The sequence below is a fragment of the Drosophila novamexicana genome, unplaced genomic scaffold (genome assembly GCF_003285875.2).
Source record: "Drosophila novamexicana strain 15010-1031.04,08,12 unplaced genomic scaffold, DnovRS2.1 tig00002081-arrow-arrow-pilon, whole genome shotgun sequence".
In the NCBI taxonomy this organism is placed as follows: domain Eukaryota; kingdom Metazoa; phylum Arthropoda; class Insecta; order Diptera; family Drosophilidae; genus Drosophila; species Drosophila novamexicana.
The window spans coordinates 60,761-86,663 of record NW_020824936.1 but is presented as its reverse complement, the minus strand read 5'-3'; the positions used below and the strand labels follow the sequence as shown (position 1 = coordinate 86,663).

The window sequence follows — 25,903 nt, the reverse complement described above, 5'->3', positions numbered from 1 at the left end:
TAATGTTTAGCCTAAGCATACAATAACTACATATATATATGTTTATATATATATATATATATATATACGATATACACACTTATAAAACGGTCTAATACAAACGGCACAGTTAAATGTATATTTACGTTTTACCAACATTTTAAACATATACGATAATATATGGATATATATGTAAATCTAAAATGTTTTAAATGTTTTATGCTCTACACAAGAGTGGAAGAGAGAGAGAGAGAGAGGGCGCCCCCCCCCCCCCCCCGCCCCCCCTCGTCCGGCCAATCCCCTCAAAGTAAACAATTTGTTAGGTGAATTATTGTGAATGTGTTAGTGTTACACTGTGAACAATTTTTGGAGCGCAATTTGAATTCAAGAACGGTTTTCATAACAAACGCGAATTGTTGTTAAATTTGGGACAACAATTTCACAAGCGCCAAGTACAATTTACAACAATATATAACTAATTAAATTCGATGTAAACAAAACTAATATAAGAGAATGTAAACACAATTGTTATAAATGTTTGTTACGCATTTGTTTTCTATCATTTGTTGCTTTTCGTTTCGTTTTTTCTAATTCCCTTTTTTTTTTTTTTTTGTAATTCAATTTAACTATTAGACTAATTAAATAGTGAAATAAACTTGTGTACCTATATTTAAATTTATATATATATATATATACATACATAATAATTTATAACTAAGTAGATCCATTTAAATGTTACGGACACGTGTGAACAGTTTTAGGGCAAAGCAAGTTAACTATCTACAGAATGCTAAATACTTGTACTATTTGTTAAATTGCCACAAAAAGAAATTAATAAATAATAACACAAAATAAACAACAAAATTGGCAATATTTTTCCGGGGGGTGGGGGTGGAGGTATAAACAATTCTATTTAGAGCAAACTGTGCCCGGGAACAGTTTCTGATTATATGCAAAAGATGTGGCAACTCTCACGTATTGCATGCAATCGATAAGCCGTTGCACTGATGCACTAACAAATCGATGAGTTATCGATGACCGATACAGTTATTGCATTTTGAAGCAATTTATTATGGACGCGCACGCATTTAACTAAATCACATTCAATTCGCATAGGAACGCTTCTTTAAGCCCAAATTAACGCCCGTGGCGGAGCGCAGCACAATTTTAATCGAAGGCTTCACATCGACGCCAAGCGGCAGCAGCTCAAAATGCCGCAACATCTTGATGACAATTGTCTTCAGCTCGAGCAGCGCAAAGCGCTGACCAATGCAATTGCGCGGACCAGCGCTGAAGGGTATATAGCTGGAGCAGGCTCTGGCGGCGCCAGTCTCGGCCGTTTTATGGCTGTCCAAATGCCGCTCCGGCCAGAAGCGCAACGGATCCTCGTACAGCTGCTCGTCGTGCAGCAGCTGCCAGAGCAGCACGATGACATTGGTGCCCGCGGGCACCACGTGTGCCCCAGCTGCCCCATCTGCTTCACCTGCTGGTGTGTGTGTCGCAATTAGTAAGCCAGTCGCAACATATTGTACTTACCCAAGATCAAATCGCTTTCCAGGCAACGGCCCACCGCCGGTATGGGCGGATACAGGCGCAGCGACTCCTTGATTACGCAGTGCAAATAGGGCAGATCCGCAAAGTCACCATAGATGACCGGACGATCCAGAGCCGGCCCATAGTGGGCATACAGCTCCTCGAACAGACGTCGCTGCACGGACGCATGCCGCGACAACAGAAACAGGCAGAAGGAGGCGGCTGACGTGGTCGTATCGTGGCCGGCAAAGATGAACGTGCTCACCTCATCGCGTATCTGTGCGTCTGTCAGCGGTGCGCCCTCGAGCCGTGCCTGCAGCAATGTATCCAATAGGGCAGACCGTTTGCCCAGCTGCTGCTCGTGCAGCAACAGCTGACGCCGCCGCCTGATGATGTCGTCGGTGAAGCTGTGCAGGCACTTGACGCCGTTCCACTGCTTGCGATGACCGCTGGGCCAGAGCAAGCGGAACAGCAGCGGCGGCAACAGATGCGGTCGCATGAAACGTGTCGCCAGTATGTTGGTCACGCTGCAAGCAGGCATGAAAACGAACAAATGTTAGGCTTGTGCTTGGCCAGAGGTTAACTAATTTGTACTCCTTGACAGCCTGGACGACCGGCGCATCCACATTCCGCTGCGCATCGACACTGACGCCCATCGCCGCCTCGCTGATGATGTCCAGCGCAGCCAGGCACATATACGGATATATGTTGAACGCCCGCGGCCGATTGCTGTCCGCGGCCAGCGGCTGCAGTCTGTCCACCAGCACATTGCACTGCCTGTCGAACACCTCGATGTACTGCTCCAGGATGCTAAAGTGAAATGTGGGCGTTATGATCTTGCGCATGGCATGCCAGCGATCGCCGCGACTGAGCAGCAAACCGTTGCCCAGCCAGCCGCCGAGGGCGCCATAAACGACGCTCTTACGCAGCTGCTGTTTGCTCAGGAGCAGGGCATCCGCATGCCTCGGCTCGGCGGTTACCAGCACCATGCGGCCGCATGTCGTGGCCACAAAGCTGCGCCCGTAACGCTTCACATATGCCGCAAACTTCTCGTGTAAATCTGCAATTTGACAACTACACATATGTTAGCCCAGCCTGATGGATATTGGATCAGCCATCAGCCATCAGCCAACTACTCACTATCCGGCTGAAAGTCACGCATCTGCCAGAGCGTGCCAATGAGCGGCACCTGGGACACATTGGGCGCCACGCCCTCCAGCTGTTGGCGGTGCCGGCGCTCCGTCCAAAACAGTTGCAACAGAAAGCGCAGCAAAAAAACTACCAAAGAAGTCACCAGCAATATGAGCAACATCTTTGTATACTCTGTAAAGCATAAGGGATTTAGCAAATCCATATAGAAAATTTGTATAATATTCTCTAATCTGTCTACTTGGTTGGCTTAAACACAATACATTTCTAGTAGAATCATAGAAGTTCGCCTATTCCTAATGTCTTAAGTTTATTTCCGTTGTTGCCAAACATATTCAATATTGTGCTGTTTTCCAACACTGCGTCGAGACTTGATTGCATACAAATTGTTATATTTGACCTCAGGATATTTCTATATTTCTACTTGGAATGTTTTCGCCTTACCGCGTTCCCAAATTGTACAAATCTTTCTATTAAATTTTTCAAGCGTAATTAAAAGTGCTTCAATTGAACGGAGCAGAGCTTATTCAAAAAGCGCGCACTTACCATTTTAACAAATCCATGTTAAATGAAAATACAAAAATTATATAAATTTTTGGCAAATAGATATGCAGTAATTTGCAACTATAACTATTCACGAACGAAATATGTATATGTGCAAACTGTTTTATAACAACGACGACAAGGTTTCTCTAATAGTCGACTCTCTAATACCCTGTAATATAGAATTGCAGCTTAACACAACTTAAGTGTAATAGCCTTGCTTAAGTGTAAAAGCTTACTTTATCGTTATTACGATATCAAAATTGGAACATATATGCATGAATTGAGTTCGAATGCGTTGAGCAGCATAAAGGTTAAGCACTGCAGCGATATATTGGCACGAGGCAGCATACAGGTTACGATATTGAAATCGATAGGCGATATGTGTACTCAATTTATATACATATATGGTCACACTGCTAAGCTGACTTCCAAAGTGTACTTAATATATATACATGTGTATATATATGGTCACACTGTCAATTTGCTAAGAGCCGAAAAAACTGAAACATATTAAAATGTTACAAAATCATTACACCCCGTGTAATGAAAGCAGCCAGGGTATATTAACATAGAGAACAAAACAGACGGAGATAGCAACAAAGTGAGACAGCAACAAAGTGAGACAGCAACAATAACAGTTGTTTGGCTCGCCAGCTGATGCCGAAAAAAAAACACAAATAGACGCGTTTATTGATTTTTGTTATTTGTTTTGCACGCAACAGCTGGCCAATTAAGTGCAAGCACGTGTACGATTAATGATGCTTGACTATTTAACCAGGCGTGGACGCAGGCCCAGATGCACGCGCAGGACATGACTCAGCATGGGCCGCGGCAGCAGCTCGAAACGCTGCAGCAGCCTGCAAATGGTGCACTTCATCTCGAGCATGGCGAACTTCTGGCCAATGCAGTTGCGCGGGCCCGCCGAGTAGGGCACATTGGCATATGGATGCAGCTGATGTGGCGGCCAAAGTGTCGTGTCCTGGAATTCGTGTGCATCCCTCAGCAGCGCAAAGATGCCCACAAAGAAATCGGCGCCGGCGGGAATGCGTTTGCCGCCTGCCAAGGTTGAGTATATATTATAAATTTGCTAGCCTTTGATGACATCACTTACGTATCTGCACATCCTCGCTAAAGGTGCGCGCTATGATGGGCACGGGCGGATACAGGCGCAACGCCTCCTTGATTACACACTCCAAATACTTGAGCTCGTTTAGATCATCTCATCAATCTCATCGATCAGGCGCTGCAGGCACGGCCGCATGGCGTGAGATCTCGTAGAGACAGAAGGATATGCCGCTTGTGGTTGTGTCATGGACCTCGAACATGAATGTGTCCACCTCTTCGCGTATATCTTCATCGCACAGCGGCGTTCCATTCAACGTGGTGGCCTGCAGCAGCACATCCAGCAGCGCCCAGCGACGCTTTTGACCCGGAACGTTGCCCTCCTGCTGCTGCTGCTGATCTTTGACGAGCGCCTCGAGTCGCTGCTTAATGATGCACTCGGTAAACTCGTGCATTATGCTGATCAGCGCATCCTGCTTCTTGGCCAGCGTTGGCTGCATCAAACGAAATATCCATTCAATGCGCTGCCATGGCTTTAAAAACCGGTGTCATGATGCTCGTTAACCTAAGAGTTGAAACAAGAAGGTGGACTCCAATTGCGGGGCACTGCATCCTCCCGAATACTCACTCATATACAGCCTGCACATATGGCATATGGCATATGACAGATACAGATACAGATACAGATACCGATATAGATACAGATTCAGATACAGATACAGATACCGATATAGATACAGATATAGATAGCCGAACTAACAGTTTGGCGGCATGTTGTATGCATTTTTATTGGAAAACAATTATGAACTAAATCCAAGCCCAGCTGTGGTATAAATGTCAATATAAAGATATATGTAATGTACAGGTAAATAAGGTATGAATACGGCTAAAACTAATCAATTTCCAGCGTCTTGAGGCTGTGCGTCAACGTGTTGCAGGCGCCGCTGCCGCTGTTGCTGCTGCTCGTGGCGCCCTTTTTGCACTTGTTGAGCTGCCAGTTGTCGGCATCCATTAAATATTCACTGAAAAAAAAAAGAAAACAATTTGAATAGAATACATTTATCCATATAAATATAATAAGGTAAACAAATACAATAAAAGTTGTTATTTACTTCTTTTACCCATCGACTTTTAATTTGTTCGAATGCCAATTGATAAATTGTTCTCAATCGATAATACCGATCCGTATAATGGAGGTAGCGGAGAGTTGACGATGTAAGAAACTTGATATATACTATAGCTACACTATTCTAGACTCTATGTTTCAAGTTTGGTGACTCTAGCTCTGAAAACTTACGAGATTTGCTAAAAAAGGATTTCGTTATCGATTTTTATCGATTTATTGGAAACAAGGCAATTTATCGATTATCGGAAACAAACTCATACTGCGTGGGCACTGTGAGGACCTCCATTCCAAGTCTCCAGCTCTTAAAGGTTCTGAGATCCTTGTGCTTCGGACAGACGGACATGGCTAGATCGACTCGGCTATTGATGCTGATCAAGAATGTATATATATTGTTTAGATGAGATGCTTCCTTTTTACCCATTTTTAATGGGTTTAGGGTATAAAAAGAGGGAATTTTCACCGGACAATTGGAGTTCCGTGTTCGAAGCAGTTCTGTTTGTGGCTTACCGGTGCTGTTGGAGCAGCTGCATCCACTGCTGCTTTAGGTGCGACATTTTGCCTGCACTGCCGCCGTACTCCTCCGGCAGCATGGCGCGAGGAAAGTGCTTGTATGGGGTATCCGCATTGGGCAGATGAAAATGTATGAGCTTGAAGACGTCGCTCTTGATGAACGGCTTGACCACGGTGAGCACTTTGTCCAGATACGTTGGACAGTTGAGCACATGAACTTCCTTGAGCCGCACCGGATGCGCCTCCTGAACGAACTTCATATAGACGCGCAGCGAACTGAGCACCGTCTTTGTCAGATGCCGCAGCGTATAGCCGGCCATATCGAAGATCGGTATCTCTCCGTCCGATAAACGGCCGTCTGTTTCCGTGGCGAAGCGGCAATCGGCGACCATAAAGAAGACCTTGATGCCGGCCGTAAAATTGAACTGACCGATTGGCAAGTGGCAAGTGGCAAGTTGAAAATTACAGTTAAGTTGGCTCAAATGGACTGGCACTTACCTTGTCCGCATCGTGGTCAATCAGGCGATAAAATAGCAGCTTGTTGTTCTCCGGCGTCAGGCCGGGCAGCGGCACCAGATCTCTGCAGCAACCAGAAACGACAATTAGCTTTAATTAGATGGTGCCGCAAAGTGCAAAAACCAGTTGTTGGGCGTGCCACAGAGATGAGCGCATCTCGTGTTCGCTGGTGCTCGTGAGCACGACCGTGTACGAGTCTATTCACAGCCTAACACGACTTGACACGAACTACAATTTCGTGTGGCTAAGCAACACGAAAATGCCAAACACGACCTGGCACGACATGACAAGCATAGAGTAAGTCCATAAAATGGGTGCAGAGCTAGTAACTCTCTAGTCTAGTAATTACGATCGATTCTTTCTATGGCAGCTATAGGATATAGTAGTTGGATGCTGAGCGCAGCCGAGCCTGAATACCGAATCGAAACTACGCAAATTTAATAAAGTACTGTGTTGCGTGTTGTGTTCTTAAAAGTCGTGCTTTCGTCGTGTCGTGTCGTGTGCTCAGGCAAATGCGACACGCGCTCATCTCTAGATTAGCGAACATGCACTTACGCGACTTGCAACAGCTGCTGGGAGCTGGCATCCATTGGATCACGATCGATGAAAATTTGCGGATGCTTGTTGCGCATGGCATAGTTGAGCTGCAGCAGACGCTGTGCGGCAGCCACATCGCCGCGCGTCGTGTGCAGAAATCGCCGCAGCAATGTGGACGCTAATAAATATCGCAATGCAGTTGCAGTTGCAGTTGCAGTTGAACGAGATGGTGGAGGGGGGAGAAATAAAAGGTGCAATTTAGTTGTGGTTAATGTGGTCGCCAGCCAGTTATGCAACTGGCTTCGTGCCGCAATTCAAGTTAGTTGACCCACAAAGAAATCAAGATAGCTCTAGTCGGCAGTGCCCGACTAGGAAATACCCTGCCCTAAGCCCTCATTGCATTAGAAATGCAAATTTGATAAGCCTCGGTGCCTATAGTCCGATCTTGAGGCAATTTTCAGGCTTTAAATATGATCATATGACAAGGATCTAGGAAATATAGGAGAGTAGATGTAGGAGAGTAGATGCTTCCCTCTGTCACATACATTTGCACAAAACCATTATACCCTATTGCCCACTTTCGTTGGGTATCATAACATATAGCTGACTAAAGTGCTAGTCCATTTAGTCAAGTGCTTACTTAATGCACGAATCTAAGCACAATTTAATTGCCAAATACCGTCTGGACAGAGCTTACGTAATGCTGGCAATCAAATACTTAAATGTGATTATGTTTTGATTATGGGTTACGGCTAGTTAGATTTCCACTTAGATTTCAAGAGTCGCGCTGGCTCTGACTGAGAATGGGCTACAATTTGCTGGGAACTGCCAGATAGAAAAGTACTTTAATATTACATGGAATGATTGTTTCGACTGAAGTCCAAAATTTTAAATTTAATATCTACTTTGATTGTCTCAAATTTGCTTGCATAATAATCTTTTTAATTATTTTCTCAAATGACTCCAATTAAAATCAAAAGATCAACAAACTCCTACAAACAAATTCCAGCCTAGATCTGGGCCCATTCTTAAGCCTAATATAATAGATAGGAGATAAACTTTTGTTCATAATTCTAGGTGGACAAGCTCCACTTAGCGCTTCATTAAGATCGTTGCTTCCCCTATTGATTTTAGCTGAGCTTTAAGTTTTTGCGTAGCACTAGAAAATATATGAATAAATATAGGCTAGAGTTTAGCTCAAACACATTTTTCACTTAGCACCTTTGTTTCCTCCATTGATATTCAATAATTACTCAGCCTTAGATGTGACCTTTAAGTTGAAACTATTTAAGAATAGTTTGTAATTAAGAACTAAACTTAAGTCGTTGCTTACAATTTTATAATTTATGAACTGAGCGTTACTTTGATCGGAACTTGGACTCTGTATGTATCAAGGCTGGTCTAGAACCGAACCGGTTCGAACCGTTAACCGATTTATCGATAATTTTGAAATAGCAGCCCTCATATTTACATATAGACAAACGCTTTCCCAAGCATTTCTGCGCTTCAATCTCTTTTGATTGTGGTCAAAAGGATCCCATAGAATGTTTCTTTTCTTTTAGCTGATTTGTTGTTGCTTATATTTGCACGAGTATTGACACACATCCTGTTACGTACAAATATTGTGGGGTAGCTGCGGCTGCGCCTTAATCAAATTTTGAAGCTCGGCCACACGCTGCGCCATCAGCTGTTCATTATCCTGTTTATGCACCATGCTGCTTCAGAACGAACTCAAAAAAAAAAAAAGAAGAAGAGAAGCCAAACGAACAAAGGAGCAGGAAAAGTGTGCCAAAGCTTCAGTCGGCGTCTCTCGAGCGGGAGAAAATAAAAAGCGCGTCTGTGCGACGCTAATTCGCGATTGCAACTGATTTGTGTGTGAAGTTTCTTGGCATGGCGTTGCCAGTGCTCGCAAAAAAAACAAAACAAAGTGGCCCAACGATAATTGTGTTGGAGCAGAGGGTGCGGGCAGCGGCAGCGGGCGTGCAGCTTGTAAGTTTGGCTTAAGGCATTGCACTCGCGCCGTACGACGACTCAAGATCTGTCGCCCGCCCTCTCCCGCTGATAGGCAGCTGCTCGGACCGGCTGCATGTGTGTGTGAGTGTGTGTGCATGTGTGCGTGTGAGAAACTGACGCAGCGGGATTGCAGACGGCTTGGCTGACTTTTCATGCAGAGCTTGTCCATTTTTTTTTGGTCCGTTGTGCTATTTACGTAACCTATTTGCAATTGTTTCATATGCCGGAAGGTCGAGTGTGTGGCTGTGCGTGCGTGTGTGTGTGTCTGTGTGTTCTATGAAGCGTACATGTGGCCATGCCCCTTTCGCATATGTATGCGTGCAGGGGCCGCATTTAACTTCTTTTATCCGCGTTGTTGTGTTTCACCTCTGCACGTTTCCAATACCCTATACAGTCGATGCACAAGGTATATTATGTCAGCATAGAGCACGCACAACAGGCTAGCCTGGATGCGCAGAGAAATTAAGACGCTCAGTCATCAAATTTATATTGATGCAGACGTCACGGCTAAAAACCAAATACTTTATGCAAATAAGAGTAATAATACAAAAGTTGGACTCACATATTGGTACAGGGTATGTGCTAGTCGAGTGTATGTCTTACATTTTATGCTTTTATGTAGTTGTCGGCGTTTTATCGCGACATTGGCAAACAATTTTCGTATGCGCTCCACTTGCTATGCCCGTCGCTGCTGCCCCTCCCTCCGCCCAACCGCTGACGCCTCGTCGGCTCTACGTGTTTCGCAAGTTAAACTATGCGACACAACAACAACAACACACAGACATCTTGTATTAAAAGTAAACTGTCAAATATTAAGAAGCAGCGCGGGGACAGAGAGACAGACACTGAAACAGAAACAGAAGCAGAAGACAAAACAACGATTGTCGAAAGCGACACTTTTGCAGAATGCGTGGTAAAAACTGGAACTACAACACGACACAGTACAGTTATCGGCGAAATGCAGAAGTGTGGATGCCCTTACGATACAGTTAATTCTGTTCGTAACAGAGAGAGAGAGAGAGAGAGAGCGCGTTAGTAGACAGCCAAGCAGCTTTACATACAAAAGCGTCAAGCCTTTAAGAGTGACGGTTCGTCTTGTTGTGAGAGTTTTAGAATTATTTGGGCTAATCAAAGTTCCCCTTTAACTTTGAGAGTATTTAATGTAATGTAAACTGTTCGGATTATTCCAAACAGTCAAAACTGAGACGGATTATTCACACTTGGTCTACATTTTCTTGTGATATAGGGTATTTCAGCTGAGAAGTTGGTTTGGGCATTTCCATAATTTTTAGCGTATTCGTATATTTAATGCAGTCATAAAATAGACGAGCGCCAGCTTAAAAAAAAAAAAACAAAAGACCCCGCACATGACACCAAGTAAAATGTTATGGCTGTTGCTTTTATTGAAAACTGTTTGACCTTGTCCAACACAAATACACACACACACACACACACGCACGCAAACATTGGTATTTGAAACTTTTGCATTACCAAAAAGTGCGCCAAAACAAAAAAGCCGCTCAAAATGTTGGCCACCATTTTGAATGCCAAGTCAAACAAGAGAGTGGAAAAACACGTTAGTTTAGAACCAGTGGCTAAAGTTTAACTACTTAGCAAGCATTAAAAAGATGTAAAAGTTGTAAAGTATTTTAAATATTTGCACTTCAAATTCAAGTGTTTTTTTGTTAACAAGTCTCAAGTGGGCGAATCAATGTGTTTGAAAATCTTCTTATTCAATAAGAAACAAGAACACATATATGCCCATAATCAATTGGTTTATCAAGCTTTTTTTTTAATTTGAAAAATTGCCTGCGTCATTATCGATCATTTCGGAACTTTACAACTCATTTGCAGGTTAAGTTTTCGCACATTAGTGTGTGTGTGTGTGTGTTTTGATTGTGCAAGACTTGCAACATTTTCTGGCGATTGTGCAGATGCCGCAACTGACCAAACAGTCAGCAAAATGCAACCTATTTGAATACTTGCGGCAATCACTTTACAATCACCACCATATTTGAATATGGCCCTTTTCAATATGGCTTTTATCAAGAACTAGAAGGCTGCTGGAGAGCAGTATTGGTAAAATGTAGAGCAATTTGAAACTTCAATCCAAATATCGCACTTGAGTCAGCCAAACATCCAGTCAACTTACTATTTTACTATTATATTTATTTAGAAATAGATATGCCCCAGATTACAAACAATGTTTGGTAAATAGGGCGCGCTAGTGTATTTGAAAATGAGGCTTATAGCAAGCAGCTATGGTACATGTGTTATAGCTACCAGTGTATTGTGTGTCAAAATGGTGCTGCCGCTGCTCAACACTGTGAACAGCCGTGAACTGTCATCAACTGTCAAGTACGCGCCATGTTTTAGCTCACGCACGCATTGCAGTGGAAAGAAGAAGCACGTGCCACAAAGTTAAGCAGGCAAAAAAGCAAACAAATTGCATTTGTTGCAAGATAAGCAAGAACAAAGCTGCTAACTGTGCCCATAGCAAAATTATAAACAAAACGAAGCCGGCGCCAACATTGGCTGTAGGTAATTATCGAGCCGCACAATAATAACAAACTGTTTGTAAAACGGCCACGAAAAAGAAGAAGCACGCCGCGCTACAATAACAGCGAGCGAGAGGGTGAAAAAAGAAAATTGCAACCAGTCGCAGCAGCAGCAGCAGCGCAGACTCTCTGCACGCACGAGAGCATTAACAGCGCTCTCCCCTCCCCCCGCCGGAGACCAAGTGATTGGCAATAACCAAAAAAACCGCGTGGTTGGCTTGTTTTTGTTTTCATTGTTGTTGTTGCCGCTAGGCAAATTGCATTTTATTTAAACGTAAAACGCGTGTGTTGTGCACTTGTGTCCGTCTTTTTTTGCAGAGTCAAACATTAAGGTTAGTTGAAAGCGTTAACAATAATCGCCATGGTGCCCATTGGAGCCGTGCACACTGGCCATCCCGGAGTTGTGCATCAGCAGCAGCCGCCGCAGCCAATGCCAACAGCGCCAAGTGGACCAAACACGCTGCAACCCAGCTCAGCGTCATCGACATCCTCGAACACAACATCGAACAAGAGTTCTATGTCGGTCAAGCCCAATTATACGCTGAAATTCACGCTTGCCGGGCACACCAAGGCCGTATCTGCGGTCAAGTTCAGCCCAAATGGCGAATGGCTTGCCAGCTCATGTGAGTTGCCTTTTTGAATGTTGTCAATCCCCAAGCAATTCATTTCAACAATCGTATTTTGCAGCTGCGGACAAACTCATAAAGATCTGGGGCGCATATGATGGCAAATTTGAGAAGACCATATCCGGCCATAAGCTGGGCATTAGCGATGTGGCCTGGTCTTCCGATTCGCGTCTGCTGGTCAGCGGCAGCGATGACAAAACACTTAAAGTCTGGGAGCTGAGCACCGGCAAGAGCCTGAAAACGCTTAAGGGCCACAGCAATTATGTGTTCTGCTGTAATTTTAATCCGCAATCCAATTTGATTGTATCGGGCAGCTTTGATGAGAGCGTACGCATCTGGGACGTGCGCACCGGCAAATGCTTGAAAACTCTACCCGCCCATTCGGATCCCGTTTCGGCGGTGCATTTCAATCGTGATGGTTCATTGATTGTTAGCTCCAGCTATGATGGTCTATGCCGCATTTGGGACACGGCTAGCGGACAGTGCCTGAAGACGCTGATCGATGACGACAATCCGCCCGTTAGCTTTGTTAAATTCTCGCCCAACGGCAAATACATACTGGCAGCCACATTGGACAATACACTGAAACTGTGGGACTACTCCAAGGGTAAATGCCTCAAGACCTACACGGGCCACAAGAACGAAAAGTATTGCATATTTGCCAACTTCTCCGTTACCGGCGGCAAGGTACATCCAATTTGATTTACGCTGAGCACAAATCCTAAATTTAGCATTTCATTTTTTCTGCTTTTCTTGCTCTGGCACAGTGGATTGTCAGCGGCAGCGAGGACAACATGGTTTACATATGGAATCTACAAAGCAAAGAGGTTGTACAAAAGCTGCAGGGACACACGGACACTGTGCTCTGCACCGCCTGCCATCCCACAGAAAATATAATAGCTTCTGCTGCGCTGGAAAATGACAAGACCATAAAGCTGTGGAAGTCGGACACATAGAGCTGGTTGCCATCGCATTGTGCAACAACGACAAACCACACACACACACACACAAAATCACACACACACACACATTTCTTTAATAATCTTATTTTAAAAACCAATTACGTTTAATTAACCTTTTTTTTTTAATTGATTAAAACAAAAAAAGTACTCGTAAAACATTATTCAGGCTCGCAGCACTAGCAAAAAGAAACATTCTAAGTTACAATTGCAAAACAATTGCAGTTGTGTATATTTAAATATTTATTAGCTAATGTATTGGCCAGTAAAAGAAACATACTGAAAATCCTTCAATTTTTATACCTTTTACCACAATTGAAAACTAAATTTAAGCAATAATCGACACACACAACTCACACACATAAAAAATCAACAAGAGCAAGCGTGCAAGTGAATGTAAATTTAAAATAAAACAAAAAATAATCATAATTTTAGTTTTTGTGTATGATCTGTTAGAAACCTTACCAACTGAGCAACTTTTCATTTCTTAAAACGTATTCTATTATTAATATTCCTTGTTTAGGGGACATTTGTGCTTAGGAAATTAAGAAAATCTTTGGAAATCCCCAAAATATGTTTTTGTTCTGTTTATTATTTTGAAGAATGCATGACAAATTCATGTTGACTACGAACAGTTCTGGTTTTGTATATGTCTATAAAGTTATATCTTATGTATGTATTAAGTATCTAATATCTTGATAAACAAAAAGAATATATTATGTTAATTGAATGAATGACCAAAACAATTTTATTTATTTCGATTTTATGCACAATTAAATACAATTAAAACAATCTATGCATGAAAATGGCGACACTTAATACAATTAAAAAAGTTTGTATTAAAACAATTACAATATTTACTTTTTATTTGAAACAAGTTTAACTGTGCCAGTGCTGTAAAATGTGCAATGCCCAGTGTCGATGTTGCCAGTGCGATACCTTCGATAACACAACCGATAACTCGTGCTGCACTAGCTACCATCGCCAATGAATAATTTGGTTTAAGTGCATTTGGCATTCAATATATCCCGTGTTTTGTGTTGTTTTTCCCACGTTTCAATCAATATGGTAAGTTGGGCAAAATTGTTGCTGCTTTAACGACACGTTCATAGTTTATAGTGTGTTTATTCTTGCTATTTTTGCAATTACAGGCAGCTTACACCGAGGATCAGTTGGCTGGTGAGTGTGCGTGCGTGTGTGTGTGTGTGTGTGTGTGTGTGCGCGCGAGTGTGGCATGGGCATTAGTGTGCGTCTGTGTAAGTGGGTGTTGGTTTTGAAATGGGCGCAGAAGTTCAAAGTGCCAACTCAAAGCTTGGCCAGCAGCGAAAATGGCAAAAAAAACGCAAGAACAAAAGAACAGAAGCAACACACAAGTATTTGTGTAGACGTTGTCAACATTTGCATGCCTCCGCTTTGTGTCTGTCGTGTGCGTGTGTGTGTGTGTGCGTGTGTGTTACACATCTTCATATGTGCGGCATGAATCATTGATAAAATAAAACACACACAAAGCGGCAACGGGGCCAACGAAAGCAGCCATACGATCGCGTCAATGACTCACAAAGCGAACGTGCAAAGCAACAGCGATTTACAGTTAGGTCGCCCGCAAACAGCTTGAAGGATGCGTCCGACTGACTCACTGACTGGTCCAGGACAACGGGCGCGAACTGTCGCTAGCTCGTCTCAGCGTCGACTGCAACAGCTGCAGTCGCTTGCATTGAACAGCAGCCGAAAAAAAACAAGGGGAGGCAAAAACATAAACAGAAACAAATACTTTTGGCCATATCCATGTTGGCCAACAACCGACAACCGACGGCTGCCATTTAAGGCGGCTTTTGTGGGTCAACATTGGCGCATGGCCCTGGGCCCATCCCTCCCCCTTCCAATCGCCAAGTGTCGCCCGGCTGTATGACATTGCGAATCTCTTTACGCAACTCGCTGGAAATGTTCAATTTTTGCTATTCTGATAACTTAATCAAAGCCTATTCAATTGCTTGTCGCCTGTCGATAAGTCGCTGCCGCTGCCGCTGCTGCTGCTGCTGCTGCTGCTGCAGTGACGTCAGCTGACCGCATTTGTACGTATTGATTTACCTGAACGAACGCACGACGACGCCTGCAGCACGTTCCAGCTGCTCAGTTTTTACCTTAAATGGACAAAATGCTGTGTTGTTGTTTTTGATTTTGGCCATTTTTGGCCAGTTGCAAGCGTGTTAACAACAACAACAACAGCAAAACTGGCAAGAACAGCTTCAGAATGCCGACGGGCAAATGCACTTCCATCGGGCAGAAGAACACAAAGTATTGTCAACTGTTTGTTGATGCATAAAATAGAAGTTGAATCTTAGCTCAAGTAGTCAGCTCAGTTTTCAAGCGATTGTCAGCTCTATGAGATCAAGAAATATGCATTAATATGCATTCTCACTATATATTTGCCTTTGCATTATTTGGGAAAATCAAATGAATCCAAGAGCTGATCAAGTTTGCCAAGGCGCAGAGAATCTGTTATATGGAAAGACGAATCAACTGACGTAGTATATATATATCTGACAGTTAAATATATATTTAGATAGAGGCTGCATTTAATGACACAATTAATGAGAATATTATAATGCCCACTGCAAGGGTATATTGTCAACGGCAGCTGCTGCTGCCGCATGTTGTGCAATCTGTTGCAGCATCGCACCAAGTGACTCAGTAGCAGGCGGTGCAGCCAGGCAAACGGTTGGGATTCAATATAATCATCATGTATTATTACACGGCACACGTAAAGCCAACATTCACCACGCTCGAAGGTTGTAATTCGATTGTATTGCGATCAATAACTAAACTATGATTCAATTTGATATCTTTGCAGAGTTCCAGGAGGCGTTCAATCTGTTTGACAACCGCGGCGATGGCAAGATACAGCTGAGCCAGGTGGGCGAGTGCCTGCGGGCACTGGGCCAGAATCCCACCGAGTCGGATGTGAAGAAGTGCACGCATCAGCTGAAGCCCGATGAGCGTATCTCGTTTGAGGTCTTTCTGCCCATCTATCAGGCCATATCGAAGGCGCGCTCCGGCGATACGGCCGATGATTTCATTGAGGGATTGCGTCATTTCGATAAGGATGCCAGCGGCTATATATCATCCGCTGAGCTGCGCCACTTGTTGACCACGCTGGGCGAGAAGCTAACCGACGAGGAGGTGGAACAGCTGCTGGCCAACATGGAGGATCAGCAGGGCAACATCAACTACGAGGAGTTCGTGCGCATGGTCATGAGCGGCTAAGCCCCAAAGCAGGGCTATCAAAACGGAGCAGCAGCAGCAGCAACAACAACAACAGTAACAATAACACACACCTGCCATGTTAGCTAGCCTAGCCGAGTTCATTCCGCCAAAACTTAACTCCCAAGATTCCAAGATTCCACTTTTAATTCACGCTTAGCCATCAATTTGTATCTTTTGTATATTCTTGCATTTCGGGGCAAATAGAATTGATTCCAACTAAATACAACTAGACGCACCTTAAGCGCGACTAAGCCCATGACTAAGACACACACATCCACACACACACACATACACACAACATTAAACCGTTGTTTAATGCAGGGTAATGCACATCCTCGGAGAGGTCGCATCGTTAACATTGCGTATTATTCTAAATGTATCGAGTTTATAATCCAACAGATTTTTATATACTACATACCCATAATGGAACTCAACGTCTTCAACGAGTATCGTAACAAGTATTTCTTAATTAATGATTTGATATATATGCGAGGGTAGCGTATAATTGAACTTTAATGCGCATTTCAAAGTTTTACATGTTTTTTTTTTTTATTTGAATAATTTAATAATATATTTAATAATTGAAACGAATGAAAGTAGATCTTTTTACAAAAGAAACGTACTTACAGTTATTAAAAAAACATATGAAACTTACAATATTTTGTGTTTTCTTTAACTTAACTAAAGTTCGAATAAATCCTTAAACAAAACGAAATTCAAGTTGAAACCGTCCACAAAAACCTGGAAGTAATGTAGCAACGAGCTTATTGTCGGGGCTACTCAAATTGTCAGTGCTCCAAAGACAAAAGAGAATTGGCAAACATTTTGAATTTCAACTGTGGTATTTCAACAAATCGAATGTAGTTTTTGTTTACTCAGCGAAATAGAATACAAATTTGCTACGTTAGCTAAATGTTTTATGTATATATAATAAATTTGATTGATTGCAATTAAGGTGTGGCGCCCAAGGCGATCCATCAATGTCGGCCAGTATTGTTATGGTATTTTATTTATTTTTGGTATTTTCTCTGTCGCTATCTGACGGTCACACTGCTCAAGCCACAGTATAGAAATAAACAAAAGCAAAAATGTTACATTTAATTTAAGCTTTAAGCATTTTGTACAGTGCTAAACTGCATTCCTTAATTAGCGCCTAGCGTTCTATTTAGTTGCGCTTTGTTTTTGCAATGTCGAAAGCTGCGGGCGTAGTCGCCACATTGCCAGGTGGCGGCGAACCAAGTTCGCCAGTGCAAAAGGTCTGGAAGCCAGAATGTGAGTAATATGCAATGAGTGTGTTGCACGCAAAGTAGTTATCGACTGATTCTTACAGTGTATAGAATACAATTGGACGCACCGGCACCGCATCCTGTGCGCTGTCAGCGCACGTTGCCACTACCGCCGGCCAAGAGCACCGCGGACGCCGTTGAGGAGAACAATCAGGCGGTGCGTTTGTACGGAACGGAATACCATGGCGTGATGGGTCACCTGGAGGCCGAGCAGCTGCTGGCCAATGCCAGCGATGGCAGCTATCTGGTGCGACGCAGTCCCAAAACGGATGGCTACCATACGCTGAGCGTGCGCTTTAATAAGCGCACCAAACACTACAAGGTCTTCTACAAGCCGGGCGATGGGCATTATCTGCGCGAGCAGGACAAACACTATGAGACGGTGCACGAAATGGTCGCCGATGGGCTAATCAACTTTCACATGCAGCTGCACGCCAGCCCCATCATACAGCAGATTAATCAGCAAACCAAAAACTGCTACCAGCAGAGCCCCTACATGACGCTGAATCGCCGCAAGCTGCGCGCGCTCTCCAATGAGCTGGGCAAAATGGCTGGTGCGGGCAAAACAGATGCTTGTGACGGGTCTGCTGCGTCAACGGATGCGACTGCGGCTGCAGCGCCCTCCCAGGACAGCCAAATCTGCCAGCACTTGCCGCCACAACAGCAGCAGCAGCCGCAACAAGCTGCCGCCGATCCCATGCCTCTTGTGTATGAGAAGCCGCACAATTTTAAGGTGCACACCTTCAAGGGGCTCAACTGGTGTGAGTTTTGCGCCAACTTTCTGTGGGGCTTCACTGCGCAGGGCGTCAAATGTGATGCCTGCGGCTTTATGGCGCACAACAAGTGCTCCGAGCTGGTGCCGCCGAAATGTGTGCCAGATTTGAAGTGCATCCGTGGCGTCTTTGGCACCGATCTGACCACCATGGTGCAGCTGCATCAATGCAATATACCATTTGTGGTCCGTCGCTGCGTCGAGGAGGTGGAGGCACGCGGCATGCTCCAGGAGGGCATCTATCGTGTCTCTGGATTTGCCGATGAGATCGATGCCCTTAAGCTGGCGCTCGATCGCGACGGCGACAAGACTGACATGTCCGAGGCGGCCTATGGCAATGTCAATGTAATTGCGGGCACACTTAAGCTCTATCTGCGCCTGCTGCCCGTGCCGCTGATCACGTTCCAGGCGTATCCCAGCTTTATGGCTGCCGGCCGTAAGTAGTCCGACCCCGCATGGGTTCACCTCAGCTAATTTGATTTCTTTGCAGGCAATGCGATGCCAACGGAGCAGCTGCAGCTAATGGCGGAGGCCGTGCGTCGCCTGCCGCCGGCCCACTACAGTTGCCTGCAGTATATGCTGGAGCATCTCAAGCGGTGAGTCCGTGTGCGCACCCAGACCTGCCCGGTCTGTGCAGAGTACTATTTGAAAGTTCTTTTATTTTGGCTATTTACAGCGTCGCCTCGCATTATGCGGTCAACAAAATGAATGAGCACAATCTAGCCACTGTGTTTGCGCCCACGCTGATTGCCACGCCCCAGCACATGACGAATCTCACGGAGGAGATATTCATGCTCTCCTCGTTGATAACCCACTGCGAGACCATCTTTGCCAGCTCCAAGCAATAACAATGCCCAGCGTGCGATGGAGAGCGAGCGAGCGAGAGAGCGTGTGCATCTCCCTCTGTCCCTCTCTGTCTCTCACTCTCTCTCTCTTTCTGTTTCGTTATTTTATCACTGTCTACGTTTCTACGCACTTCTTGCAATCCTTAATTAGTTTATACATTTTAGCCAAGCATTTATTTATTTATTAAAACATTTTGCCGCATCTTCGATGCATTCACCAAAAATCTAGAATTTAGGATATTGAAATGAAATTTTTTGTATTTATTAATACTATTAGAATTGTAATGCAAAACGATTATCGATTATCAACAGCAACATCGAGCCTTCCACATACCATATTTATATATATTTATATAGAGCATACCAAACGATACTTTTATATACTTTTACCTTGTTTACTTTTTTTTTCTCTCAAATTTTTCACATAATTTCATTTTGAATTGCCTTTTACGAGTTAAGGTTAACGTACGAATTTACCTAGAATTTTTTGGAAAGATTTTTGAAATGTGTTTAGCATGAATCGATATGATAAATAAAGATATTTATTTAAATTACCAGCATCTGATTATTGTTTTTTTTTTTTTATTTTTTACTGCGGAAATGTGAAGCGTAAGTATTTCTGGACTATACAAGATTGGGTTCTTGATGAACTTAGGAGTTTTTAGAGCGATCTCTGTGAAAGTTGTAGGGCTTAAATATGGCATAGAATAGAGTGTATATGCCAAAGTACAAGGCGTTATCTTGATGAAGGATCAAGGATTTCTTGCAAGTTATATTCTGGGCAAGAGGGTGGAGTATTTCTAAGACGAAAGTCTAGGTTGCGCCTGGTGTAAATCCTTCTTATATATTCGAATCAGCTTTGCAGATTGAGTGTTTCAATTAGCGAGCGAGCACTGTACTTAAATGCTGTGAATGTTATGCGAAAATTGATCGCATAGGCTTAGCTGCTTGGATCACAAATGTGTAAAGCTAAGCAGCTGAGTTCAGCTCTCTCAGACTTTGATTTATTTACGTCAAAATTTTGATTTTCTCATAAAAATTTGAAAGTAGAGAGTTTTAAGAAACCAAAAACATAACGGCAAACGCGATAAAATAATAATTAAAAAAAAATCAAAGAAAAAAACAAAAAAAGAATTAAAAAACAAATAGGCAAAAAAAGTGTATAAAATTTGTAGAAAATGAACGGAACGGTCAATGAGGAAGAGGGCATCTACAAGGTGAGCCATTTCTGGACATGTGCCGAGCTGCTGCCAGCGCTGCCCCATGTGATAAAGCTGAGGGAGATCTTTCAATTGTTTGTGCGGCCGCTGGGCAGCAATGCGCTGGACATACTGAAGGTATCCGAATGCCTGCGCGCCATGGGCGTCCACTTCAAGGAGTCCAAATTGAAGGCGTGTCTGGTGCAGCGCCTGCTGCAGTTTCCCCGGGTGAAGCCGCCGACGCGCGTCAGTTTCGAGCTGGTGCTGAGCATCTACTGTGAGCTGGCCAAGCTGGACAATATGCCCAGTGCGGCGATGATGATCAACGGATTGCGCTGCTGCGATCTGAACGGTACGGGCAAGCTGCCGTATGAACAATTGCGACGAATGCTGACAACGGTAGGCGAACGGCTGAACGAGGCGGAGGCATCCGCACTGTTGGACACCATGAAGGATGACAGCGGCAATGTCAACTATGTGGCGCTGATGGAGAATCTGTTCTGCACGGACGGCGAGGCCGCCGCCAAGCTGCAGCAGTCGCGCATTTATCTGGAGGCGCTCGGCAAGAATGCCTGCCACATGGACATGCAGAAGCGGGATGCGTTCATCAAGGCGCTGCGCAGTCTGGACTTCACCAATACCGGCTACGTTCCGCACGAACGGATGCTGGACCTGCTCAATCGGACCGGAGACAGTTTCAGCAGCGCCGAGCTGGTCACCCTTACGCGCGGCATGACGAATTCAAAGAAGCAAATCGATTATCGCCGTTTTCTGCGCCTCATCATGAACGAGTGAATGTTTAATTTTTATTTGGCGAACTATTAGATGCGTGTTCTAGAAATCAATTTGGCAAACCCATTATTTGTTATCAGTTAATATCAAGGCAAAATGTACAGTCCAAATTCTCTGCAGCGAAAGCGCCAATAAGGTGTCCACGCAAAACTTCGGTTTTGCACCAATTCGTAAATTAAAGAGAATACTGCAATATTTAAATCGCATATTAACGATCGGTTTTACAGATCTTTAGCTCTGCTTGAATTCAGGAGAATCATCCAGTTTCGGCCAGCATCCAGCAGGATTGTAGATCTGTCAAGAGAGAACATCCATTTAACCGTTAGAAAAGATTTACTTAAATTCGATAGAAAAACTCAATCGAAGTCTGTTTATCGAAACTTAGCAAATTCTTATCGAAGTCAAATTTGCTGACTGCTACGACACGCAGCAGAGCGCACAGCGCCATCTAGGTCTCAATAAGCCAACGTATAACAGTTGAAAGAGCAGCACTAACACTTTCTAAAGTCTGGCAGCGCTTGGCCTAACGGCTTTTTATGCCAGCAGTTAGTTTATTCGATTAGCATATAAACAAAAACAAAATATATATAGAAAACATAATTGAAATATGGCGAAGAGACCGAAGGTTGATATGTTGATTATGCGTTTTATTAAAAATATTACATTCTTGACACTCAGCTGCCATAATATCATGTCATATTGGATTACACAAGATCGCTGGCGTCCCCAGATGAAGACATTAATTAATTGGTTGCAATTTTGATTACTAGCACGACAATAAATAGTTTAAATCTATGCAAAAAAAATACTAAATATATATATATATGTATATATTTGGATTGTGTGCTTCTCTATATAGCTAAAAATACAACTGTTCTTGCAGCAGTTAGTTTGGCATATGATAGCTGTCTGGCAACGCTGCCTGGCGTCAGACATCCTCGCTGGAGGCGTGGCTGCCGCCGCCGGAAGTCAGCTCCATTTTGATGGGCGCTGCCGTTGCCACCGTCTGTTGCAGCTGCAGCATTTGATAAGCGCTGCTGCTGCTGCTGCTGCTGATGTTGTTGTTGTTGTTGTTGTTGTGACGCTCCTCGCTTTTAAGCATATCACACTGGGCATGCGCCTGTGCCTGCGCCTGAGCCTGAGCCTGGGCCTGGGCCTGTGCCGCAAAGCTGCGCACCTGCAGAAAGAGGCCGCCATTGTTGAGGAGTCGCGCCTGATGCTCCTGCGCCTTGGCGCGCAGACAGGCTATCGAATTGTTCCTGCAACATGAGAGAACACATTAGCATATCGGTTATGCCCGACTGCGCAATACTCTTTCGCAGTCCAACTAGAGCTGGCAACCGTCAAATTCATAAGCAGATGTTGATCGATTGCTATGTTTTCGATTCATCGAATATTTATCGAATACTTTAAGATCCATTTTTAGAAGATGTGGATTTGATTTTTTTAAGTTGAGCTTTCCTAAGTTGATCTATAAGAAGGAACAGCTTGTCGAACCTCATCCAAAATTTGGGGCATCCAAACTGTAGTTGATATCGAATATGTCTCCAGGTTTTGTCTCCAGGTTTTCAACCTAAACGATTTGAGTGCAGAACTGCAAAGCCTAAACCAAAAACCCACTGAACTAAAGCCCGAAACGAATCTTATTGCGTTCATTTTCATAATATCGATAAATATCGATTTTGTTGAGACCTGTTATTAGAGCTCTTCGAAAATGCCTTCAGTCTGTCTGTTTGGAAGTTCGATCTCGGAAACTACAAGGGCCAGGGACTAAAGATTTTATAAAACTACTTAATCCTTTTATTCGATATCTTATTTAATGTTCACAATATCGATAAATATCGATAAATTTTACATGCAGTAAGCTTGTCGTGTGGACTATGGAAGAGTATAAACAGTTCAAGAATACTTCATTTAACGGGCATCTAAAACGAAGTTTAAGTCCACAAAGTTTCACAAATATCGGACTATAAGTGCCGAAGTTAATACAGGCTACATTTCCATACATAGTATGAGCCTGACGAGAGAAGAAGCACAGCTTTGTGTATGTGTGTCCGCTTAAAAGAAACATGCGAACGGACAGACGAACAGCAAGAGAACGGATATACTCCTTTCAGCTGGCGAAGGGCAACTGAGTTGGAGAGCTTGAAGCTTACCTAAACGCATCCGGATCGTGCTCCATGAGCGCGGCAGCTGCCGCTGCGGCAGACAGATGATGCGCATGCAGTGCGGGATGTGGCAAGGCGGTCGGCGCCGACTGATGCTGCTGCTGCTGGTGCTGCTGCTGCTGCTGCTGTTGGTGGTGTTGGTGCTGAGCAGCTGCAGCAGCCGCCGCGACGGCCGTGTTCATAATCATATGGAAATCCTTGCTGGAGGCGGCGGCGCCGGCGCCCGCTGCATTTGCCGCATCCAGCAGCGGATGATAGCTGGGCGTGGCCACAGAGTAGAGCTGTGTTGCTGGCGGCGGCGGCGCCGGCTGCTGCTGCTGCTGCTGTTGCTGTTGGAGCAACTGCGTCTGCTGCGGCGAGGGCGAGCTGAGCTCAATGTGCGGCGAGCCGGAGCTGTTGGTGGTGGCGCCCGTCGGCGTTGTGGCCGCCGATGAGGCAGCCGCATAGCCGCTGCTGCCGTGCGGCGTTGTTGATGTCGGCGGCGCGGTTGAAGCGTTTGTCGGACAGCTGCTCGGCGCCGGGCTGACCACGTTCAAAGATTCCGTCGAGGAGCTGAGCGCGCGCGAATGCGAGCGCAGCTCATCCGAATGCGCTGACTTTGAGCCGGCCGAATCCTCGTGATCGCTGACTCCGGAGTCGTCCTTGAGCGCGGATTGTGCCTCAATCGATTTGCGATGCATGCCTGCGAGGGGCAGTAGAAAGAAAGAGAGAGAGACAGAGAGAGAGAAAGAGAGAGAGAGAGAGAGAGAGCTTTTTAGCATTTCCTTGACTCTATCTATATACGTGTGCTTCGGTGAGAATGAGTGGGGCGTGGATTGGACAGCTAATGACATTAGCTTAAAGTGGCAGCGATTCCTTTTACTAAAGCTCAACTACTAGAGCTCAGCTTGAAGCTTAACCTAGCTTAAAAGGGTAGCGAGATTTTCTGAAAGCGCGATTCCTAAAGAATACCAAACTATTTTCCATTTATTTGAGTACAATATTTCAAAAGGAAATCGTAAAGCTCAATCTGGCATTAATAACTCAAACGGAAATCTTAAATCTTTCGATTAATCAAAGAACTTTGTAGTCAATGCAATTCAATTTAAGCTTTCAATTAATCTAAAAATATATCTGAATTTTTCTTAGCTGCCTTGTGAAACATATCTTAAATGTACTTTAAACATTTTTTCAAGTAGTATTAAGTCTAACGTAATTTGATTGTGTACACTTAATTCGAAAGTTTAGGGAATTGGTTTAAGCAAAACAATATAAACAGTTTGGCCTTAAAGCTTTAAGTTCAAATCTTAAAGCTCCTCGAACTGGTTACAATTTGGAACAAGTCGGCCCTCTCTTTGACCCCGTTAAACAGAAAGAGCTTTAAGTGTATGCAACAAAGCTCGCCCAAAGCTTTAAGCTTGCCACACTGATTAAAACCGAAAAACTTTAACGCTCTGGCTATATTCATCTAAAGCTTGCAGCTCGGATCAGAATGGGGTTTAAACTGACGTGAGTTAACAGATGGTTCAAACCTATCACAACTCGCTTAAGCAGCATATGCATAAGGACTGCCATGCCCGAAACTAATCCCCAATGGTATACCAAGTCATAACTCGATGAAAATTACGCTCGCAAACTGAATGGCAGATAACATTTTGAGCATTATTAACTGGTTGGCCACGCATCAATTGCCAACTAACTTGACATTCACATACTTAATTAAAAAAAAAAAAAAATGGAAATGGAAACGAATATTGAATAGATGAAAAATGCCCGGTGCCAACCTCAAAGCTGAGCCGTTAAGCCACTTAAGCGGCACGGCCCTGGTGCTACTTGGGAATTAATTTGCGAAACACCCAAAGCATTATGTCCGCTGAGGGTGGCAGGGTGCCAGGGGGGGTTGGTTGGAGTGGGAGGGGGAGGGGGAGGGATGGCAATGGCACAAGTGCCAATAAAACCTGCAAAACATTTCTAACAATGCGCCTAGATAAACGATAAATGCCAAATTAAAGCAGTAACTGCAACCCCTGCCCCTTAACCCCCCTCCCTCGTATCCCTAGCTAAGCTCACCCTTCGCCCTGGCATTTTGTGTGTGTGTGTGCATTTTGCATTTATTAAGCGATTATTAACAAATAAAAGTCAAAAGCAACCCCCGAGAGTTAACCAAAGCACTTGTCAATTGCCGTGTGGCATAAGGGGCAGATGCCAACCCCCCCCTGCACCCCTCCCCGCCGCCCATAACCCTGCCCTGGCAGTGCGCCTCGCTAATCCGCAAAGTCATTTGAGGCAAGGGCCAAGGAAATGTGCGCAACATATGACGACAAAAAGCACAGGACTGCCGATTGAGCCAAAGATGCGACCCGTCCATTGCGACATGCACGCCAAATATGCTCACAATTTGGACAGGATATCCAGAGTTATATATCTATATACGTTTGTGTGTGTGTGTGTGTGTGTGTGTGTGTATATCATTTTATAATCCCC

The 25,903-nt window shown here is 44.2% G+C and overlaps 8 protein-coding genes across 12 annotated transcripts in view; 4 read left to right on the top strand and 4 right to left on the bottom strand.

Annotated features, from left to right (window-relative positions):
* Nucleotides 1-1,029: 1,029 nt before the first annotated feature.
* LOC115768920 (cytochrome P450 4ae1) lies at nucleotides 1,030-3,246 on the bottom strand. Of its 4 annotated transcripts, XM_030713655.1 has the most exons (5): nucleotides 3,208-3,246; nucleotides 2,653-2,835; nucleotides 2,107-2,572; nucleotides 1,516-2,039; nucleotides 1,030-1,465 (listed from the first exon to the last, which is right to left on the bottom strand). In XM_030713655.1, the coding sequence occupies exons 2-5, from the start codon at nucleotides 2,822-2,824 to the stop codon at nucleotides 1,083-1,085; spliced, it is 1,545 nt and encodes a 514-aa protein (XP_030569515.1). In that variant the 5' UTR covers nucleotides 2,825-2,835; nucleotides 3,208-3,246; the 3' UTR covers nucleotides 1,030-1,082. The 4 variants fall into 4 exon arrangements, with proteins under 4 accessions (XP_030569515.1, XP_030569513.1, XP_030569514.1 ...); XM_030713653.1 differs by lacking the exon at nucleotides 3,208-3,246 and having other exon boundaries at nucleotides 2,653-2,918; XM_030713654.1 differs by lacking the exon at nucleotides 3,208-3,246 and having other exon boundaries at nucleotides 1,030-1,462; nucleotides 2,653-2,918.
* A 640-nt stretch (nucleotides 3,247-3,886) lies between these two features.
* LOC115768921 (cytochrome P450 4d2-like) lies at nucleotides 3,887-4,811 on the bottom strand (the record flags this gene model as incomplete). The annotated part of the gene is given in 2 exon segments (XM_030713657.1): nucleotides 3,887-4,263; nucleotides 4,319-4,811. Coding segments are annotated over 2 exon segments (783 nt in total), but the record flags the coding sequence as incomplete, so codon positions are not given.
* Nucleotides 4,812-4,987: 176 nt separating this feature from the next.
* LOC115768918 (alpha-tocopherol transfer protein) lies at nucleotides 4,988-8,827 on the bottom strand. Its single transcript, XM_030713650.1, has 5 exons — nucleotides 8,576-8,827; nucleotides 6,977-7,136; nucleotides 6,404-6,485; nucleotides 5,903-6,330; nucleotides 4,988-5,291 (listed from the first exon to the last, which is right to left on the bottom strand). The coding sequence occupies exons 1-5, from the start codon at nucleotides 8,670-8,672 to the stop codon at nucleotides 5,162-5,164; spliced, it is 897 nt and encodes a 298-aa protein (XP_030569510.1). The 5' UTR covers nucleotides 8,673-8,827; the 3' UTR covers nucleotides 4,988-5,161.
* Nucleotides 8,828-11,374: 2,547 nt separating this feature from the next.
* Nucleotides 11,375-13,757, top strand: LOC115768913 (protein will die slowly). Of its 2 annotated transcripts, XM_030713642.1 has the most exons (4): nucleotides 11,375-11,512; nucleotides 11,848-12,152; nucleotides 12,217-12,842; nucleotides 12,923-13,757. In XM_030713642.1, exons 2-4 carry the CDS (start codon nucleotides 11,891-11,893, stop codon nucleotides 13,109-13,111), a joined length of 1,077 nt encoding a protein of 358 aa, XP_030569502.1. In that variant the 5' UTR covers nucleotides 11,375-11,512; nucleotides 11,848-11,890; the 3' UTR covers nucleotides 13,112-13,757. The 2 variants fall into 2 exon arrangements, with proteins under 2 accessions (XP_030569502.1, XP_030569503.1); XM_030713643.1 differs by lacking the exon at nucleotides 11,375-11,512 and having other exon boundaries at nucleotides 11,544-12,152.
* Nucleotides 13,758-14,089: 332 nt separating this feature from the next.
* Nucleotides 14,090-16,993, top strand: LOC115768919 (myosin-2 essential light chain). Its single transcript, XM_030713651.1, has 3 exons — nucleotides 14,090-14,182; nucleotides 14,266-14,293; nucleotides 15,966-16,993. Exons 1-3 carry the CDS (start codon nucleotides 14,180-14,182, stop codon nucleotides 16,376-16,378), a joined length of 444 nt encoding a protein of 147 aa, XP_030569511.1. The 5' UTR covers nucleotides 14,090-14,179; the 3' UTR covers nucleotides 16,379-16,993.
* Nucleotides 16,994-17,417: 424 nt separating this feature from the next.
* LOC115768923 (N-chimaerin) lies at nucleotides 17,418-19,636 on the top strand. Its single transcript, XM_030713659.1, has 4 exons — nucleotides 17,418-17,650; nucleotides 17,709-18,872; nucleotides 18,927-19,032; nucleotides 19,113-19,636. The coding sequence occupies exons 1-4, from the start codon at nucleotides 17,566-17,568 to the stop codon at nucleotides 19,282-19,284; spliced, it is 1,527 nt and encodes a 508-aa protein (XP_030569519.1). The 5' UTR covers nucleotides 17,418-17,565; the 3' UTR covers nucleotides 19,285-19,636.
* A 639-nt stretch (nucleotides 19,637-20,275) lies between these two features.
* On the top strand, nucleotides 20,276-21,811 carry LOC115768924. Its single transcript, XM_030713660.1, has 2 exons — nucleotides 20,276-21,442; nucleotides 21,500-21,811. Exon 1 carries the CDS (start codon nucleotides 20,460-20,462, stop codon nucleotides 21,273-21,275), a length of 816 nt encoding a protein of 271 aa, XP_030569520.1. The 5' UTR covers nucleotides 20,276-20,459; the 3' UTR covers nucleotides 21,276-21,442; nucleotides 21,500-21,811.
* The window catches only part of LOC115768912 (homeobox protein aristaless), a 56,226-nt gene continuing 51,851 nt past the window's right edge, over nucleotides 21,529-25,903 (bottom strand). Inside the window, exons 6-8 of the mRNA XM_030713641.1 lie at nucleotides 23,429-24,122; nucleotides 22,380-22,531; nucleotides 21,529-21,566 (exon numbers count right to left, since the gene is read on the bottom strand). Of these exons, the coding sequence (XP_030569501.1) occupies nucleotides 21,529-21,566; nucleotides 22,380-22,531; nucleotides 23,429-24,122 (884 nt within the window). The remainder of the gene's footprint in view (nucleotides 21,567-22,379; nucleotides 22,532-23,428; nucleotides 24,123-25,903) is intronic.

Bases quoted from the DNA above. Each gene is read 5' to 3' on its own strand.
- LOC115768920 (XM_030713653.1), bottom strand. From the start codon at position 2,866: ATGGATTTGCTAAATCCCTTATGCTTTACAGAGTATACAAAGATGTTG. The intron at 2,573-2,652 runs GTGAGTAGTTGG...GTCAAATTGCAG, and splicing joins GCGTGACTTTCAGCCGGATA to ATTTACACGAGAAGTTTGCG. The intron at 1,466-1,515 runs GTAAGTACAATA...CACACACACCAG, and splicing joins GGAAAGCGATTTGATCTTGG to CAGGTGAAGCAGATGGGGCA.
- LOC115768918 (XM_030713650.1), bottom strand. From the start codon at position 8,672: ATGGTGCATAAACAGGATAATGAACAGCTGATGGCGCAGCGTGTGGCC. The intron at 7,137-8,575 runs GTACGTAACAGG...GATATTTATTAG, and splicing joins GCAGCTACCCCACAATATTT to CGTCCACATTGCTGCGGCGA. The intron at 6,331-6,403 runs GTAAGTGCCAGT...CCAATCGGTCAG, and splicing joins TTGACCACGATGCGGACAAG to TTCAATTTTACGGCCGGCAT.
- LOC115768913 (XM_030713642.1), top strand. From the start codon at position 11,891: ATGGTGCCCATTGGAGCCGTGCACACTGGCCATCCCGGAGTTGTGCAT. The intron at 12,153-12,216 runs GTGAGTTGCCTT...CGTATTTTGCAG, and splicing joins CGAATGGCTTGCCAGCTCAT to CTGCGGACAAACTCATAAAG. The intron at 12,843-12,922 runs GTACATCCAATT...GCTCTGGCACAG, and splicing joins TCTCCGTTACCGGCGGCAAG to TGGATTGTCAGCGGCAGCGA.
- LOC115768919 (XM_030713651.1), top strand. The intron at 14,294-15,965 runs GTGAGTGTGCGT...ATATCTTTGCAG, and splicing joins CACCGAGGATCAGTTGGCTG to AGTTCCAGGAGGCGTTCAAT.
- LOC115768923 (XM_030713659.1), top strand. From the start codon at position 17,566: ATGTCGAAAGCTGCGGGCGTAGTCGCCACATTGCCAGGTGGCGGCGAA. The intron at 18,873-18,926 runs GTAAGTAGTCCG...ATTTCTTTGCAG, and splicing joins CAGCTTTATGGCTGCCGGCC to GCAATGCGATGCCAACGGAG. The intron at 19,033-19,112 runs GTGAGTCCGTGT...GGCTATTTACAG, and splicing joins ATGCTGGAGCATCTCAAGCG to CGTCGCCTCGCATTATGCGG.
- LOC115768924 (XM_030713660.1), top strand. From the start codon at position 20,460: ATGAACGGAACGGTCAATGAGGAAGAGGGCATCTACAAGGTGAGCCAT.